The 17,816-nt window shown below is 45.6% G+C and overlaps 1 protein-coding gene across 1 annotated transcript in view; it reads right to left on the reverse strand.

The window, feature by feature from the left end:
• LOC119387639 (cuticle protein 16.8) overlaps positions 1 to 8,900 on the reverse strand; it is a 64,969-nt gene extending 56,069 nt beyond the window's left edge. Inside the window, exon 1 of the mRNA XM_049414211.1 lies at positions 8,598 to 8,900. Within this exon, the coding sequence (XP_049270168.1) occupies positions 8,598 to 8,612 (15 nt within the window). The 5' untranslated portion in view covers positions 8,613 to 8,900. The remainder of the gene's footprint in view (positions 1 to 8,597) is intronic.
• Positions 8,901 to 17,816: the final 8,916 nt, after the last annotated feature.

Genomic DNA, 17,816 nt, shown 5'->3' on the forward strand with positions numbered 1-17,816 from the left:
TCCGGTGCGGCAACCAACCGCATCGAGAAGGACCGTATTTTGATTGTATCGAACAATTACTCTCACGAAGTAAAAGAAAGCTAAAAACAAAGCACTTCGGGAGTGCACAGCGAAAACGTTTAAACGTTTCACAGTAGAGAAAGACCGGACGGGCTGCTAAGTTGTTTGTTCGAGAGAGAGGGGAGCCTCGAGCAACGAGCCGCTTGGCATTCGGACCGATTTCCGGTGCGATCGCTCGCTTTCTTACAAGAAACAAGTCCAGTGGTCCTTAATGGACCGCGTAAAATGAAAGAAAAACCAAAGAAAAACTTCCTGCATCGCTTTTTTCTTTGTTCTTGTTCATTCGCAGGCATTATTATATCTGCATATAGTGCTGCCAGGTAGATTGCAGTGCGAGTGGCATAAAATAAGGAATGATGCAATCGGTTTCTTGCGAGCACTGGCAGACCACATGGGAATGCATGTTTGGCACCTTTTATAAAGTGCAGAAGCGATGTTGGCGATGCGGACGCTGCGGCATTCAAATCAGCCGATATAAACGCTAGAAATTAACAGGTACGTATCGTGTACAGTGGAGTGCAATTACTCCCCGCACGAGAGTCTTGCGTAAGCTTTTGAGACAACAGCATCAGCTCCGGAACTCCGAAGTATTCTGCCACGTACGACACCGAGGTTAAACTGCGTAAGCCTGTATAGAGGAGCGCTTTGCGAGCTGCGGGCTATCTGCTTCGCGTGCGATTTCAAAACCGCTGGCAATAGGACAGCTTCATTTAGAATTCAAATTAGCGGCAATAGAAAGCGTTACGCCTTGACAGTACGAGGCAGTGTGCGGATAACTCTTGGTTGGGTCAACACGCCTTGGCGAATGCAATGCCATCCAATTGTGGCGCAACAAAAACCCGCAACTTAACCCGCTGTACTGCGCCGATTTGGAATCTATTTTTCGCAATGCCTTTTTCAGAACTCTCGGAGCATAACGACAGTGTAAGGCGTGAAGTATGTTGTTGTTTCAGTTTACTGTTGTGGTGCACTGCAAAGGTTCCGTGTTGCACGAAAGTGATTTTCGTGTTACTGCTATAGTATCAGGTTTTAGTTCACTGCAAGTACATGGCGAGGTTAAAAAATGTGGAGGCAGAGGAAGGTCACAGAGTCAACATGATGTAAGCGGGGACCTCCAGTTAGTGTTCTCCAAAAAAAAAAAAGGACTTAAATATGCGGCACCTTTACGTACTTTAGAAGAAATACGTATTGGATTCGCTGTAGCTAACACGAAAAGTTGGCGACCGCATTTCGGTGGGAGCTAATTGCAAGAAACACCCGTGTACACTGATTTACGCGCACAATGAACACCAGGTAGTTCAAATTAATCCCGACTCACCCACTATATATACGGTGTGCCACATCGTTATATGGCGAATACGACACGTAAGAGCAGATTTTTCTTTTTTCATTAATGCAAGAATATTATTTTTATTGCTACGGAATAATTGTAAAGAAAGCACGACCAGCTGATGGGTTGATTAAATTAACTGCAAGGTTTTCAGCTGGGTTAGGAAGGTAGAAAGATCTACAACAACGACAACAACCAGACGCATAATCGATACGGTATATCTTCAAACGATAGAGCGCGGAAGGTGATAAAATCCGGTACCGTGAAACAGCACTAACAAGTCCTCCTCCTCGTATTCTGGTTCTTTATTTTATTTTGGCGCAGCGAAATCATACTACGATCACTGAACTCCAAACTCTCAAAAATGATCTAGAGTTCATCGCCGGTCGAAGGTACCACCCTTAATTCCGATATGGCCCGTATATGAATGACCCTGTCGAACAGACGCTGTCTTCTGTGCCCGGCCTGAGTTGCCCTTCATGAAGACGCGCACGTGAGTGTAGTGCGTAATCGCGCCGTGGCGAGAGGAATTCCTCATCCGCTGTTTTCTTTCCCTCTTGTGGCCTCCCCAACGCTTCTCGCATACCAACGCGACTGCCGTGAACTCCGACGCCAAAAGACAGGGCGGGTCGACACGGTTTCTTTCACTGCTTGGATTCTGGTGCTGTACGTCACTCCGGCTGCCCCTGATTTGAACTGCGTTGCACAGTGACCCGTTCCGAATTAGTGAAGCTCCAATATCTGATGTGCTGGAGCAAAATTTTAGAGCGAAATATCGATTCCAAAGTCATAGAACGTGTGGCCATCATGGGGAATCGGCTAAGTTTGCGGGTGACTTAAATTATCGCAAGAAAAGCTTAGTCATTTAACTGAGGAAAGAAAACGGTTCTTACCAATTTCATCTACACGGATAACAGCTTCTTTACACGATAAGTCCATTCCGTGTATACGAACATAATACGTGCATGGAACTGTCGTCGAATGTGGGCATAGAACTGAGCTTATATCGCCAGTTACGAAACGCAGTACACTGGTGTACTCGGTATCGGCGCGTATTGTCGTACATGAGGTGCACGTTCTCACCTACATGCTTGCAGAAATGTCCGCTTTAAGTCTACACGCGTCATTGCGAGTGTCAAGAGCTTGGATGGAGAGTGGTGCGCGCATTTACGTAGACGAGAGTCGTTACGCGTCGCGAATCGAGAGCACGGAAGCGTCCCCGCTCGTCAATAAAATGGCACGAGCCGGGGTTGTGTGAAAAAGCAAATATAATCAATTTTCATCAAGCCGTCGACAGTAAAATTACATCAAGTTTACGCGTTATATTACAGCGCCGATTCAATCCGTTCTACAATCGAACGAACGGAACATTCTTTTTACGCGTGACAAGCAGTCAAATTCGTCACGCTTATCACACGGCTGTCAACAGTTCTGTTCCTCTTCGATGTAACTCGGGGAACAAATCGCGAACATCTCTCCCGACGCACGTGTGTACAGGTATACTGGATGGCCTTTGAAACCCCGACCCTCTGTCGCGACTTCCTCGCGGAGTGATTCACTTATCTGAGCGTAGTTTTACGGCCTGCCATTTTAAAGAAGCCGTGACGACCGGTCCCGGACGAAAAGAAGATTCGAAACATGAAACAAACGTTCCGAATAGCCCGTGCGAGCACGGACGGCTTCTTCATGCATCGCACGCGCCACTTCCGTATACAGTGAATGCAACGACCGCAACGCTCTTCTTTCATTTTACTACCCTCCTTTCCCTCTCCCGCTCTCCCTTTCCTTTGACATTTACTGCCGCCGGGAGAAACGCGTACGATCGCTCGCGTTGATACCTACGCTCCGTCGTCGCGACACCAAGCGTGCGTGCACACGGCGAGAAACCAGCAGTGTTTTATGTATTAGCGCTCTTTTTCATTACGGTAAACCGAGTTTTTCGTTTTCCGTCATTTTGTCTGTTTCGCCTTCGTTCTTTCTTGATTGCATGTTTGTTTGTTCGAGTTGGTGCGACTTCGAGCTTGACGCGCGGCAATTTCGGGCCACTGCTTCACGCTTGAAAACGGTCGAAAAAAGATAAATAACAAAGAAAAGCAAGCTCACACTGGAACGAAAGTGAAACATGCATGCCGTATCAAAGGTGGCACTGCCGCTGTACCGTGCACAGCTCTGCTAGACGGCAGAGAACCAAAATTTCACGAAGAAAAACGCTATTAAATTGGGCAAAACGCGCGCCTAACTCCGTAGTGTTAAATTTTTTTTTCGTCTTTGCATAGCACGCTGCTTAGATAGACGCGGTTTGTCGTGGGCGTCGCGCGAAAGCCCCGTTTTTCTCTAGAACGGCTCGCTTTCGCTTTTCCGCGGTGCATTAAACGTGTCCTAATGGGCTGGCTGCCGCCACGGGGAGATTAGGAGCGCATGACATGCACGGTGACGGGAAAAGAGAAGGCACTTCGCACGCATGCGTGCAAGTTCGCTGAGGCTGAAAACGATGAAGAGGGAGAGCAAGTAATTCTGGTTCGTTTTCTTTCTTTTTACTTCGTTAATTAACCGTGATACACAAGAAGAAGAAACAAACAGGCCGCTAGACAGGTGGGACCTGTTGAAGAAGGAAAAGAAGAGGACGAAGGAAGCTGACTCGCTCATTAAGTCTCGGAAGCCCAGTTTATTGGAACACTTCGCGAAACAGGAATTTATCGCCTCGCTGCGAACGAACTTAGCATCACCTCCGGAACAGACCGGAGTGCCCGAGCGTGTTTCTGCAGCACCTAATGAGTGCTATGGCGTTGACGGTGTGGAAGCTTCTTTGAGAGATGTTGAAACGAGATGCGATCAAAACAATAAAGGTTATCTTCGTACAATGGCGAAAGAAAGACAGAATAACCTTGTTATATAGTACATGAAAGTAAGCATGCATGAATAATTCAAGAACTTCAGGCATTATAAGATGGCATCGTTTGTTGCTGTTGTTATTATTATTATTATTATTATTATTATTATTATTATTATTATTATTATTATTATTATTATTATTATTATTATTATTATTATTATTATTATTATAAGTACAACGTTTAGAACGATAGAAGAAGAGCTTCTGCTGTATCTGCAATAAAGCGATTGTGAATTAAGCTAAATTAGTCAAGGTTTAATTTGTATCTGCTCTGAAATCCAACGGAACAAGTATGTTTAGCTATGTTGGTAAAATTAATTAATATAAAACAACGCGTAGGCCCAGGTCCTAAAAGCGAAGTCAGTTGATATTATTGGACAATCATGTATTTCATGCTCCACAAAGACGGAACAGAAATAGTAGTATATAAAATATGAAGCGCAATTCCTACTTTTCTGCTCTATTTTCAAAAGGGATGCATTTTCATTGCTAATTAATTGAAACGTGAACAGAGGAAGAACGAAAATAATTCCTTCCTGCAGAAACCTCTTCGTCTCGGAACGAATTATCGAGAGCTTGTAAAAGTAAGAGTGTCATCTTCTAAATAGTATAGTTTTCTTCTGTATGAGCTCACTATATAGGCTTGAAAGGCCTATGTAGTGAAACCTATGATCGTTATATTGGTGATCATAACTTTCGCTTTGTCTATATATCTGCGCATTCTTAAGCTAGGCGGGGTGAAGGAGTGACACCATAACTTTGCGTGTGTCCAACATGCTCGTGTAATTCGAAAGTTTTTCATTTCACGTCATGTTATCATCCGTTGATCAATTAACAACATATTATTGCTAAAGTAACGGGACAACACGACAACTGAAGTTGCCAGCATTCCAAATTTATTACAAGCCACGGGAACTCGTTATACGAGAAATGTCGCCGCAGCCAATGACTCAACAAGGAGGCGTGTCTTCGACATTCACTTTTCAGTCACCCGAAGCCTCCATCTTCTCCTAAACTTCTGTGATCTCGTTTTATATTTAATGAAGCCACTAAATCAATTGTCATTAGCTGATGCTACTGAACTTTCGAAAAAGCAATAGTGCCGGACACAGAAGAAGCCTCTTCTACCCGCTCGCGGGGCTTCAATGAGCGTGTTAGGTAACTTTGTATATATAGTGACGAAGTCCATGAATTTGTACAGCCTTTTTTTTTTACCGAAAGAAAGCTAGAAAGCTGAACGAATATCATAAGCTGCGTGTACTTTCCCCGGCTACATGAGAAATAGATAGACAGGCACCGTCCTTCCACGTTCGTTGTCTACTGCAAAAAGAATTCACGGCTTTGGAGTCTCACGGTAGCGTAACAGTTTGCCAAAGGCAGTTGTGCAACATCGTATCAGGTTCCTTTTTGTGTTCCGCTATATCGATGTATCCTTGCGCGATTTCTTGCCTAGACTTTGTCAATAAAGCACAGTCATATTATGTATTAATAGTTGAACCCTGTTGCAGGTTGTCCACCGAAAGACCCTACTTACTTTCCGTGCGTGTTCAGCAAAAAAAAAAAGTAAGCGATTTTGAGTGCTGCGTGCTCTACTATGGGTGATCGAAAGGCTAGTCCCTGAATATGGTGCGCAGGGGCTATTAAACAAGCTCAAGCTTATATTTTATTTCCTAATTTTTCGGGGTAAGGCTGCATACTTATCAGCAACCATTTATGGCTACGCACCTGTCGGCCTACAGGCGCCCACAGAACACAAGGTTTGCATTCTTGCGCTAGCGCGCCCCGTCATCAAACCGGGTTAATTATTACCCTTGTACTATAGCAACAGTACCCGCTTTATTATAAGCATTACCTTGCGATTCATGATCTCGGAATAATAAGATATTGCCCCTCGCTTTCTTCATCTTGGTCCTTTGTAGATGGGGTGAAGTTTGGTTAGTCACTCTTGGAAGGGCCCAGCGCTGTAATTAGGAATGCAATATCAGATGTAATGCCAAAAGCTTAACGCGGCTCCTGTAGACAAAAGCCGGGCTCTTAGAGGCCCTTATGGGACCGCCAAGATGGAGTGTCATGCATAAGCTGAGTGCTGTAACGTTCATACATACTACACTGGCTACCCTGAAATGTTCCTTTTTTTTTCACTATGTGCATCATAATCGTAAGAGGAGGTAAGACGTGAAAACACGGACACAAGACTGGAGAACAAGAAAACACAAACGCGGCATTTGCGTTTCTGTCTTGTTCTCCTGCCTTCTGTTCGTGTTTGCACGCCTTCTTTTGTGACGAACCCTCACCAACTATGTCAGTATCATGTCCTTACAAACATCGGTACGTTATAGCAATGTGTTTTTATTTGAAGGTGACTGGCCTGCGTGCCCGACTGCAGCTACGATGAACCATGCTCGTGAATTATCTACACTCACGCTTTTTCTCTTTATCTCAGTTTTTACCAAGCCGCAGCCTCCCCACGTGTAGGATAGCAAACTGTGCAAATGCTGCTAGTAAACCGCCAATACATTTCCTTTCTCTCTTTCATCTCGTGTTCAGCGAAATAAATGAAGCAACGTCCGTGTTGCAACGTCCAAGTGCGAGATTCGTGCAATGATGCAACGTCCGTGTGTACATTTTTTATGCGGTATTAAAAATCTCTACGTCATGTTTTGTGATGTTCTAGAATCTCGCATTGCATTTCGGACATCGCGCATATTCGTGGTTCCATGAAGGATAGACAGTGACCAGTCCTATTTCGTTACGGCGACGAGACCACCGCACTCCTCCTCATCTATTTCCCTTCTTTTGATGTTGATAGACATACTCAGTGTGTCGATTTAAACCGACTAAATGAGAGAGCCGTGGACTCGGCCGTGAGTTTGACCATCGTGTAGAAGGGGAAAAAAAGGACACAAAGTGGCCGCAGCACGTCTTAAAAACAGCTGCTTTGTGCGACCACCTTTGACTGCATGTTGAACACCGGTTGTTTGTGCACGAGCATAGTTTCTTATCACTTTCCCTTTCCCTTTTCCCTTTCCCTTTTCTTTCAGATTTCACCTTCTCAGCGTAGAGAATAAAACGAGCTGCAAGCCTTCCTTCTTTCTTGACTGACATTGTCATAAATATGATTGAGAGTGAACTTTACAAAGCAAACGTAATGCAATCAGCCGGCGTCGCAAGCGCTCACTACCGAGTGGCTTGGTTTTGGGAAGATTCAGAGCGGCCGTGTGAATCGCAGCCACGGCTCCTAAACGGCCACCGCTGCCAGCGCACTACGACTTTCATCGCCATTCTCTGCCTCTAGCCACCGCATTTAACGCGAGCCAAACTCGAAAGTACAAAATAGTGATGCATCCACAGTAACGGCCACGTCTTCAAGGAATGCGTATCAATCCAGTTGAAAGCCACATTCAAGCAATAACTACCCCGCCTTCATACGTCTAGAGTTTATAGAAGCCTCGCATTTTGATTGTGATTTAATGACTTTTCAAACACCGAGTAGCAGCCTTGAAAAACCCCTGCGTAGAAATCGCTTCTTTTCGTATACCCTTCATCGGTCACTTGTGTATTCTTTCCTTGAGCAGTTCATCGTGGTTTTTCTGCACGTGCTTTAGAAAGTTCAGCAAATCAAATTACGCTATATAGCATGCCGCAGTGTTTACTGACATTGTTCGGTTTTTCTCTAAATTGTTTGCTCCTTTATTCCCCTGTTATAAAAAGATGCAATTGAAACAAGCTTACGTTGTTCGGTTACGCAGGAAAGCATCCGCTACCTTGCGTCTTCAACAATTGGGAAGTGCGAATGAACATATTAAATAGGTTGTGCGCTTAAAGTAATAATGCCATTATGTGGGTAAAATTTACTTGTGCAGTGAGGTGAACGTGGAAATATTTTCATTATTCGGATAAGGTTTACTCTATAGAGTTCTGTGTAGTTGTAAACATAGGCCACCGAAGAACTAGCAGTCTTGTAATGAAAAACAGCAAGCCCAAACTGTTAGGAAATAAATTGAAACAAAAACATGTCGTGACTATGCACACCATTGATGTTCGCATGTCGGTGTTGACAGCTTTCCGTAATTTTCTTAATGAATGACATTACGGAAAATTCTCGCTTCAATGTTACTTTGTCTATGACCAAAAGAGTAAGAAAGAAAAGACATTTGATTGCAAGGCAAGATGTATATTGCGCTTAAACTGCGAGTACAAGCAAATTTTGTTTTAGGTGTTGCATCCAGTTCTACTTTGTTTTTATTTATTTCTCTCCATTCGTAAGTTCGTCAGAGGAAACAAACGTCAGAAAAAAATGAAGCCGAAGCTCACCTGAAGCAGCTTCATCCCGGCGATCTTGGTTTCACGTCCGACGGCGAAGCAAATCAAGAAATAGCACAGCGAGAAGCGTCTGGCGAGAAACCGTATAGACGTTCACACACGGAACACTTTCCAGTCGGCGGCACCGAACGGCGCTTTCAAATCACCGGCTGTAGCGGCGCGAGGGTCCGAGAGCGACAGAAAACGGCGTCGACGCGAGCGAATCGCTTCGCTCTAACCCAACGAGTCGACGACGGTGGGTCGAGTCGTGTCGTGTCGAGAAGCACTTTTTCGGAGAGTCCCGCAAGTGTCGATCGTTTGAGAAGACTGCGCCGGCTGCTCTGGACGCGGAGTGCTTTTTGTCGCGCCGCCTGCGTCTGGCGGGGAAGAGTTTTCTCGCTCCTTCTTCCTTTGTTTTTTTCTGCGCACTTTCTTAATGCACTACAGGCTGCGGCTGGAAAGGCGCTCTCCCACTTGCACTTGCCCAACGAGGCCGCCGCGGCTTGCCTCCTCTTCACTTCTTCTCACTCTCGCTACATCGCCGCCGCGGCCGTGCCTTCGGTCGGCACAGAAGCCACGAGCTGGTGAAATGCAGCCGCTTTCTCCCAGAGGGTCGCCTTCCCTGCGAAACACTCCCGCTTCGCACGTTGCACGCGCGCGCGCGACCAGACTCGCCATCTATTCGCCGCCTTAACAATGCCTCCCCCTTTTACACTTATCTTCACACCATCCGGCACGTAATTCCTTGCCTCCAACTCGTCCACTTACGGGTTTCTGGCATCGCGTAACGTTTGCAATACCAGGAGGTATACGTGCGAGGCGAACGCGTAAGAAAGCAGCGAGCTGCGTTTTTCTGCGCGTCAAAACGTGCTTGCTGGTGTGGCCTCACGCGGCGTTCCGTAATCCGCGCGCCTCGTTCGTTCCAAAGGCGAACGATTCATTCGGATTCGCTTGCGTTAGTCGTGATGAACGCTCTTCATCTCTCCGACAAACGCTGCTAGCTTCTTTCCGCTCCTCCCCCCCCCTCCCCCTCCCTCATATTCGTTCCTGTATCACTTACCGTACTTGACTCATTATTTTATTATTTTTGTCGTTGAGCTGCAAGCGCTTTTCTTCTGAAATGATTCGCAGTCATTGAAGAGAGAGAAAAAAGAAACCGCGAGGATGGTTGTGATGTGCGGAAGACACATTGGCGGAGAGACGTAATTTTCCGCGAGCATTAAGCGACGAGGTGGCCTCACGAAGTTTTCATCTGTCTCTCGCTCTCTTTCACGTGCGTTTTAATGACGGCATTGATGTCATGCGCGATTCATTACGACCATCGCCTGATGTTGCGTGATAGACGAGATGCACGCCTTGTTCTTTGTGTCGCGGCGTAGTGAAGGGCACCCGTCTTCCGAAGACCACCCGCAGTTATGAAGACATAACTGAGCCGACCTATAGCCAGAGCAGCGTGACCCATAAACTTAGTTTTGTTCGCACAAGCGGTATAGGCATTGTACTTGATTTCATTATACACAGATAGCTTGTGTACCTTTCAGGATGCGCTCCATTAAGAGTACAATATGTGTGAGGGAGAGAATAAACGTTTATTGAATAGTGGCTATAGGTACTAAAGCTATGAAGGTCCCTTATTCCAGGAACCCTCTGGCCTGGACCGCCCGCCGGGCGCGGGAGGCGAGTGGACGCTGGTCGACCAGGTCCGGCTTGGAGATCGCAGCCCCCACCGCTCTATCTGAGGAGGTGTGCATCTGTTGCTGCTTCTTGTAGCGCTTTGATATTTGCTTTGCATTGAAGTATACAAGGTGTGCCAGAGTGTCTGCCACATTGCAGTTTGGACAGGTGTAGCCGTATAGCGTTGGTTTGGATATGGTTCAATAGGATGTCGTCAGTGAACGTCTTGCTCTGAAGTTGCCTGAAGTCGTTGCCTTCGTCTTTTGCGAGTTTGGTATGTGGGGGCAGGGTATAACTTGCGTTCACGCCTACAGCGTTCGAGCAGTGCGTGGTAAGCTTGTGGTGTTGATTCTGTTTCGTCTGCTGGTGTTGTTGCGTGGGACGTGTCTCGGATCTCGGGAGGGAGGTCCGGTTGGCGCATGCACGTGTTTTTAATCACTTTTCGGGTATATTACATAAAGCTGTCGGAGTCTTTCTTCGGGAGCTTTATTCGAGGAGAACGTGCACCTCTGATGTCAATATCTGCATTAATAAACAAGGTTATAGAGCGCGCAGTCACTCATGGAGATATTGCTGCGACTATAATGGCAATTAAGCCTCGGAAGTAGGTCAGAAGTACCTGAAAAGTCTCCTCGAAATTATGGAAGACCTCGCAATTACACGGGCATTTGGAATAACCATGGTGATATGGTAAATAATTACGAAGAAAAACATTTATTACTGACAGAAGAGAACTTGAAAACAGACACGGGTAAACAATTTTAGTATCAATGTAATATAAAACGATGCTCATTACGGCCTTCTTAAGGCAACTTCTATGTGTCGATTTTACATGATTTCTGTGACGTAACAGAATTTGATTGTTTCAATCCCACAGTGTTTTCTTCGCACGATCCTACAGACAGCAGGGTTCATGCTCAGAGCCAGAAAGGCAATAAGGCCATTTATTTTATGCACATTGTGTTGAATCAGGGACAAATCGACAAATGCTTCTTACTCTATATACTTTTTGAAAGCAAAAAAATATCTGCTTATCCATCTGCTAGGCATAATATTAAGAGGGCAGACGAGCAATATACATACATATAGCTCAGTGAACACTTACAAACAAAAAGCTTTCGCTAATTTCAACCCCTGTTCTGATCCACATCTCTGGCGTTCAGAATACGATGCAATCAGTGCCTCATCAAGTGCTAGCCGTGATGGAACCAGATGCCCAAAAAGCCGCCTATCCTAAAGCCGCAGCTAAAGCCTGAAACACACTATAGCTCTTGTTGATCAATCGAAAATCCCATAGGATTCCGCTGCATGTGTTGCTAAAATTATACTCCCTGCAAAAGGGTTTCGCATACATCATAGGTTTGTTCGCAGTACAGACAAACTATAACGAGGGGAAGTAATCAAGGTTACACAAGTGGGCGAAAGAACCATAGTGAAGAAATCTGGAGCTTGTGTATAGCACGGCGAATCGAACTGAATTTGTGCGAAAGCTGCGTAGGCTAATAATGGCTATAGTTAGTACTCCTTCAAGCTTGAGGATTACAGCGCGATGAATAGCCGACAAGGACGAGGGCAGACAGTGACAAGTGCTTGTCCTGGTTATTATTGTTGCTGTTGACGATGACGATGGCGAAGATGACGCTCATCCCTGTGTGCTTTCGTACTTGTCGCCTAATATTCGCTCTACTACCCTTGAACAGTGTATGCGACACCTGTGTCCTTACACACTTGTGTTTCTTTCCGAAAAAAAAAGAAGAAGACTTCGCGAGATCGACGCGATCGCAGATAATTTGTCACTGCTGATCATAGGTCTCCAGCCCATAGCAACAAAAATGACGCACATAGTTTCTCATTCATAGTTTTTCTGCTGCTACTGTTTTCCTGGACATCTGCCGCGGTGGTACAGTGGCGGCGGTGCTCGGTTGCTGACCCGAAGGTCGCAGGTTCGATCACAATCGCGGCGGTCGTATTTCGACGGAGGCAAATGCTAGAGGCCCGTGCGCGTTAAGGAACACCAGACGGTTGAAATTTCCGGAGCCTTCCACAACAGCGTTTCTCATTATCATATCGTGATTTCAGCACGTAAAACCCCAGATATTATTTTCTTTTTACAACGAAAGCTGTTATGAGATCACAGCAAGGGCCGTTTTTGGCGCCGTAGTTGTCCGCCGCCGCCGCCGGTGTCCGTAACCACTATCGCTCGAAATAAGAAAAAAAAAACGAAATAAGAAAAAATTTCCAGAATGGGGCGTGGTTCGAACCTGGGCCTTCTGCGTGAGAGTCCAGTATCCTACCTCAGAGCCATGCCGGTGCTTGAAACGGCTTTGCAAAATGACCCTATACAGTTTTCATGTCGGGAAGGAACCACATAGAAGAGTAAAATAACAACCAAGTGTCACACAATGCGAATTCTGTAACCAGGCGTCACACAATGCGAATTGCGCAACGAGTGAGTTGTCGAATGCTTCCAACCCATTACAAAGGGCTCTGCCATAATTCTTCATCGTCATTAGCCACAGCATGAACAAAGTGCACATAATGCCTTACAGGTGTTTAGTAGGTACCACGGTTCTGCGCAGAATGACGAAAAATTGCGTAGTGGCTGCTTCCTTCCTTCATAAAAATTATGATTTATAGCGTATAGTGGGTTCCTCGCAAGTGCACTTCTATTGGTTGCCAAGGAAGCCCATAAGGCTCCCATGATCCATTTCCTCAGGGTCTCAATAAAGTTAATTCCCTCTCTCTACCTCTTTCTCAAGTTAGCGTATGTTATAAAGCATGGTGGGAGAATGAAATAACGACCGGGCGTCACACAATGCGAATTACGTAACTAGTGGGTCATTTAAAGCTTCCAACCCATTACAAAAGGCTCAGACATAATTCTTCATCGTCATCAGCCGTCGCATCAAGAAACTGCGCATAATTATTTACAGATGGCACCTCGCTTCTCCGCAGAATGACGAGTAATGTCATGGTGGGTGCTTCCAACTTCACAAAAATTATCATTTGTGGCGTAGTGGGTACGTTGCTAGTGTAGTTGTATTAGTAGCCGCAAGAGAGTTTATAACGGGCTCTAGAAATGCCGCTCTTCGAGCTTTCGCTGTGACTGTGCTGCGCTTTCCGCGCAGGCCTGGCGTTTTTTAGACATTTGAACTCTGTAGTGGGATAGCAAACCGAAGGTGCCTGGGCTTGACCTCCCTCTCTTTCCTTCCTTTCCTCCTCCTCTTTCAAGCTCCGCAGAAGCTGCAGAGGCTCTTTTTCCTGTTTGCGGCTTATACTGAAGAATAGGTCTGTACACCAAGCTGTCAATCTCTCGGACTCCAGATACGACAACAATATTGCGGCACTCCTCCAAACAAGTTCCGTCAACATCCAATGAGATCACTCAATGAAATTACAAAAAAAAAAAGATTATAACGTTCTGGTGGAAGGTATAACTGGCAACGAAAGAGCAGATGTCCTAGCCAATTAAGCGCTTTTAAGACAGCTGACAAAGAGAGCGGCTATAAATCAACTCCCTAAACAGGCTATTCGGGACCACTTCCGCTCTTTATCGAAACCGTAGCATCGGTCCTGTGTTGTGAAGCGACGTAGGCGCCTTAAGCGACTGTTCTCTACACTAAGTCATATGGTACTTTATGCATTTGCCTAAGACGACTTGAAGACGAAAGCCAGATTCTTTTTCTCCGTCACCTTTTTCATATGAGTCTGTTGCATTGATTGATAGCATAGCCATCTGTAGCATATTGAGCGCGCGCTCGCGCCAAGGTGAAGTCTTCTTCCTCTTGTTCTTCGAGCGCCTTGATGATGATATTAAGTGCTGAGCACTTTAGGGACCCGGGTTGTCGTATGCTGTCGTACGCTGTCGTCGCTTGGCGTAACACAAGCAAAACCACGTATAAAAATATAAAAATAGAGGAAGCAAGCGAGAAATAGAAAGAGAGGGAAAAATGGAGATAAAAAGAGGTAGAATAGAAATAAAAAGAAATAAAGACAGAAAAAACTGGAAAATAGAAAAAGAAAGAAAGAGAGGAGGAACGAAAGAGAAAACCAAAGAGAAACAGAGAAGACTGCCCAGCTCAGCACTTTCTTCAGGCTCGGCAACAATAGTGCGAAGCTGCCATTTTTTTTAGACAATACAGATTTTTTATAAAAATGCTATGACAGTCGGGTCCCTGTCGTCTTCGCAGAAGAACTCTACGCCGAGGCGGAAAAACTTTGCCGCACCTAAAGTTACGTTCAACTGAGTAATTAACAAAAATACGTTAATGAACTTTTTAATTGTTAACTCGAGGGCAGTTGTTTATATGGACGAGTTGTGGGACGTCACAATTTATGACATTCCCATTTTTTTAATTGAGAAAAACACACGTAATTTGACACAATAATCGCCGAAATTCAAGGCCCTGATCTAGGCAGGAAGTATGTGTGTTTAACAAATAGGTGAAAAATGAAGAGTACTCCTTGCTCTAATATGCGAGAGCTGTACGCAGCTGTTCCCTTATTGTAAAGCAATTAAGTGCTCGCGAATTAGCCGATTGTTTACAACAAAAGATGAACGATTCGGAGTACAACATGAAGCCTACTTTGGGAGAGCAGTAGGCCGTCTCGTTGCCGATGCGAACGATAGAGCCCATCAGGGCCCTCAGTGATAAACGTCCAAGCACTTCATTGAGACTAAACAGCAAGCGATGTCGGAAAAAAAGAAAGAAAGTCGATAGCAGAAGCCCGTGAACTTATATACATTTAACCTACAGATAACTGCAAGTGTACAAGTCAGTCTTTATCTAAAGCTAAACGAAAAATGATAAGAATTAGTCCTCAGGCATTTAGCGCCTTTCTTTTGCTTGAAAACGAGGAAATATACTGTCTACGCAATGAAGCAACTTAATAATAAGCCTTTTTTTCTTTCCTGCGCACACGGTAAGATCTTCCTTGCGACCGCAGGCTCACTGCTGCTATTCCACGCGCGAAACCGCCTGTGAACGCGTTACCATGCAGAAAAGGCGAAGACTCGGGTTTGAATAACAGATGGCTGAGCTAGTTGGTAGGTGTTCATGGTAGAAGACTGGGTGTGCAAACACGGACCCAAGGGAAGTCAAGGCAACACACACGCATTGTCCTGACTTCTCTCGCGTCCGTGTTTGCACGCCCTTTCTTTTAACACGAAGACTCGGGCATTCGTTTAATTCAACCAACAGGAATAACCCTAACACGTCGTTTTATGCAGCAGCCCCTACAGCTCACATCCATAGAAGCCCGCTCAACTCTTACATCTGAACGAACGAATGCCAGGAATAAACCAAAAGGAGGTCGGGAAAATGTACGAAAGTGGGAGATTTTTTTTCCTCGGCGCGCTCATCTTATTACGGCGATTGTCAAGCAACAACGGGTGGCGTCTTACGCGGCTCCTCGCTCCGATTACCGCCGAGAGGCGTGTAAGAAAGCACGAGGACGTCGTGTGGGCATCCGCCGAGAGATGCCGGCGTCATAAGAACGTACTAATGCTGTCAGCTCAGCGGACGTGCTTGCTCGCTAAGAAAAGGCATCCGTGGGGCTGCACATGAAGGTGCACCGCTTCCTCTTCCATCTCTTAATTTGAGTGGCCAAATAAAGTAAGTTTCTCACAACCGTAACACACTCAGGGGAGTCCACAGGTACACGTTCGCTCATTAGACCAAGACAGCTATTAACTGCAGTGATATTTGTGCATCGTACGCCGCCGTCATTTGAAGCAGTGCGCCGAGTCCTATGTGTACTTACGAAATTACCGGTTAATCCACGAAATTGGCCTGGCATATCATAGAGAACGGAAGAACTACGAGACAATTAGCCTATGCCCATAGCGGATGTCTGGTGTATGCGTAGGTCCTGATTCGCCGGCTGGTCGTCTCGACTCGTTACAGCATCATTCGATTTAATGCGGATTGCCGCAGGAGAACCGTCCTAAAGTAATGGGCCCTCACACAGTACCCATTCTAATATATGATACATTCGGGAACTAAGTCAATAATATACAAAGGCGACCTTATATGAACCTAGAGTGAAAACATTAAACAGAGAACGCGTTCAACACAGCCATCCCAACACAACTCTTCCCGCGAGTTAATTCATCAGTGAAGGTCAACGGAATTACAAAATCGATTCCTCTTAATGTTCAAGACACTAAGTGAAGCGCATATTATTAATGTGAAAGCCTTACGTGCCTTGTCTGACACTGGCCTTGAAAACGAGGCGCGCAGTACAAGAACCCCGTGACCTTAATAAAATCAGGGTTCGCGCCGGAATCGAAGCCAGGAATTCTGAGTGGCAGTCAAATCGTTCTACCGCCTAGCCACGTCAGTTTTTGAAATCATTTCGGATAAAGGCCCTATTCAGTCGTAATGCCGGGCTAGGTGTGACATTAAACGATGTAATATTGCGTAGAATCTCACCGGGCGACACCATGGGAACTGCGTAACGAATGAGTGGTGTAAAGCCTCCCACCCGTTACACAGCTAAGGCTCAGCAATAATTCATCATCAGCACCAGCTGCAGCAGCTACAGCACCAGCAAAGTGAGCAGCTACGTAGGTGCGCGCATTGCCGTACATACGTGGGGAGGGTAGATCGCTAAACTGTGCACGCCTTCGAAAAAGGCGTACGAATACAAAAGTGCTCGCATGAGGCGTTCAAAGGGTCGATTTAATGCAAATGATACGTACTCGCTCATTGCGGCTCATCTGCCTTAGACGAGTGCAGCCAGGCTTTCGCCTTCTTAAGTTACAAGAGTGTGACAGCTGCCGAATATTTTTATACGGCAATCAACAAACCAGGAATATTAGGGGTGGTAAGGGCTGCAGAGCAACTTCAGGAAAATTAACGAAAGTACAACGTTGATCCGAGCTGAAAGTGTGCCGGTAAGCACGCGCAAGAAGTTCTTGCTTTAACATAAGCTGTTTCGAAAGGTATACGTCGTTCTAACCTATATAGTACGATCTAAGGTCAACAATAAGCGGATGGACGTCGAGCCTGGAGCTATAGCGTAGTCGTGTAAGAAAGTAGCTGCGTAAGCCGCCGTTGCTCTCTCTTGTTGGCAAACGCGTATTTTGAGGGAGGTGTAAAGTGCCAACAATAGGCCACATTACTCCGCAAATTATTTATAACTGATGACGTTGGTTTACCAGAAGTTCAAACAACCTGTTCAGCTTCTATCCCTCCTACGGCATAATCGGTTGAAACTTCACCGTTGATTACCATGTAGGTACCTTGAAGCAGAAGCGTAGCCAGAAATTTTTTTTCGGGGTGGGGGGGGGGGGGGTTCAACCATCCTTTTTGTATGTTCGTGCGTGCGTTTGCATGCGTGCGTGTATATATGCACATGCAAAATCGAAAAATTTCGGGGGAGTTTCAACCTCCCCCCCCCAACCTCTCCCCTGGCTACGCCCCTGCCTTGAAGGTAGATTACTATGTAGGTACCATGATTAACTTGAAGTAGGTAGACTATATGAGCAAAAAAATAAAATGTCTCACTATTTTTTATGTTTATAAGTCAAAGTAATCGTCGCGCGTACTGATT

Source organism: Rhipicephalus sanguineus, chromosome 3, assembly GCF_013339695.2.
Source record: "Rhipicephalus sanguineus isolate Rsan-2018 chromosome 3, BIME_Rsan_1.4, whole genome shotgun sequence".
In the NCBI taxonomy this organism is placed as follows: Eukaryota; Metazoa; Arthropoda; class Arachnida; order Ixodida; family Ixodidae; genus Rhipicephalus; species Rhipicephalus sanguineus.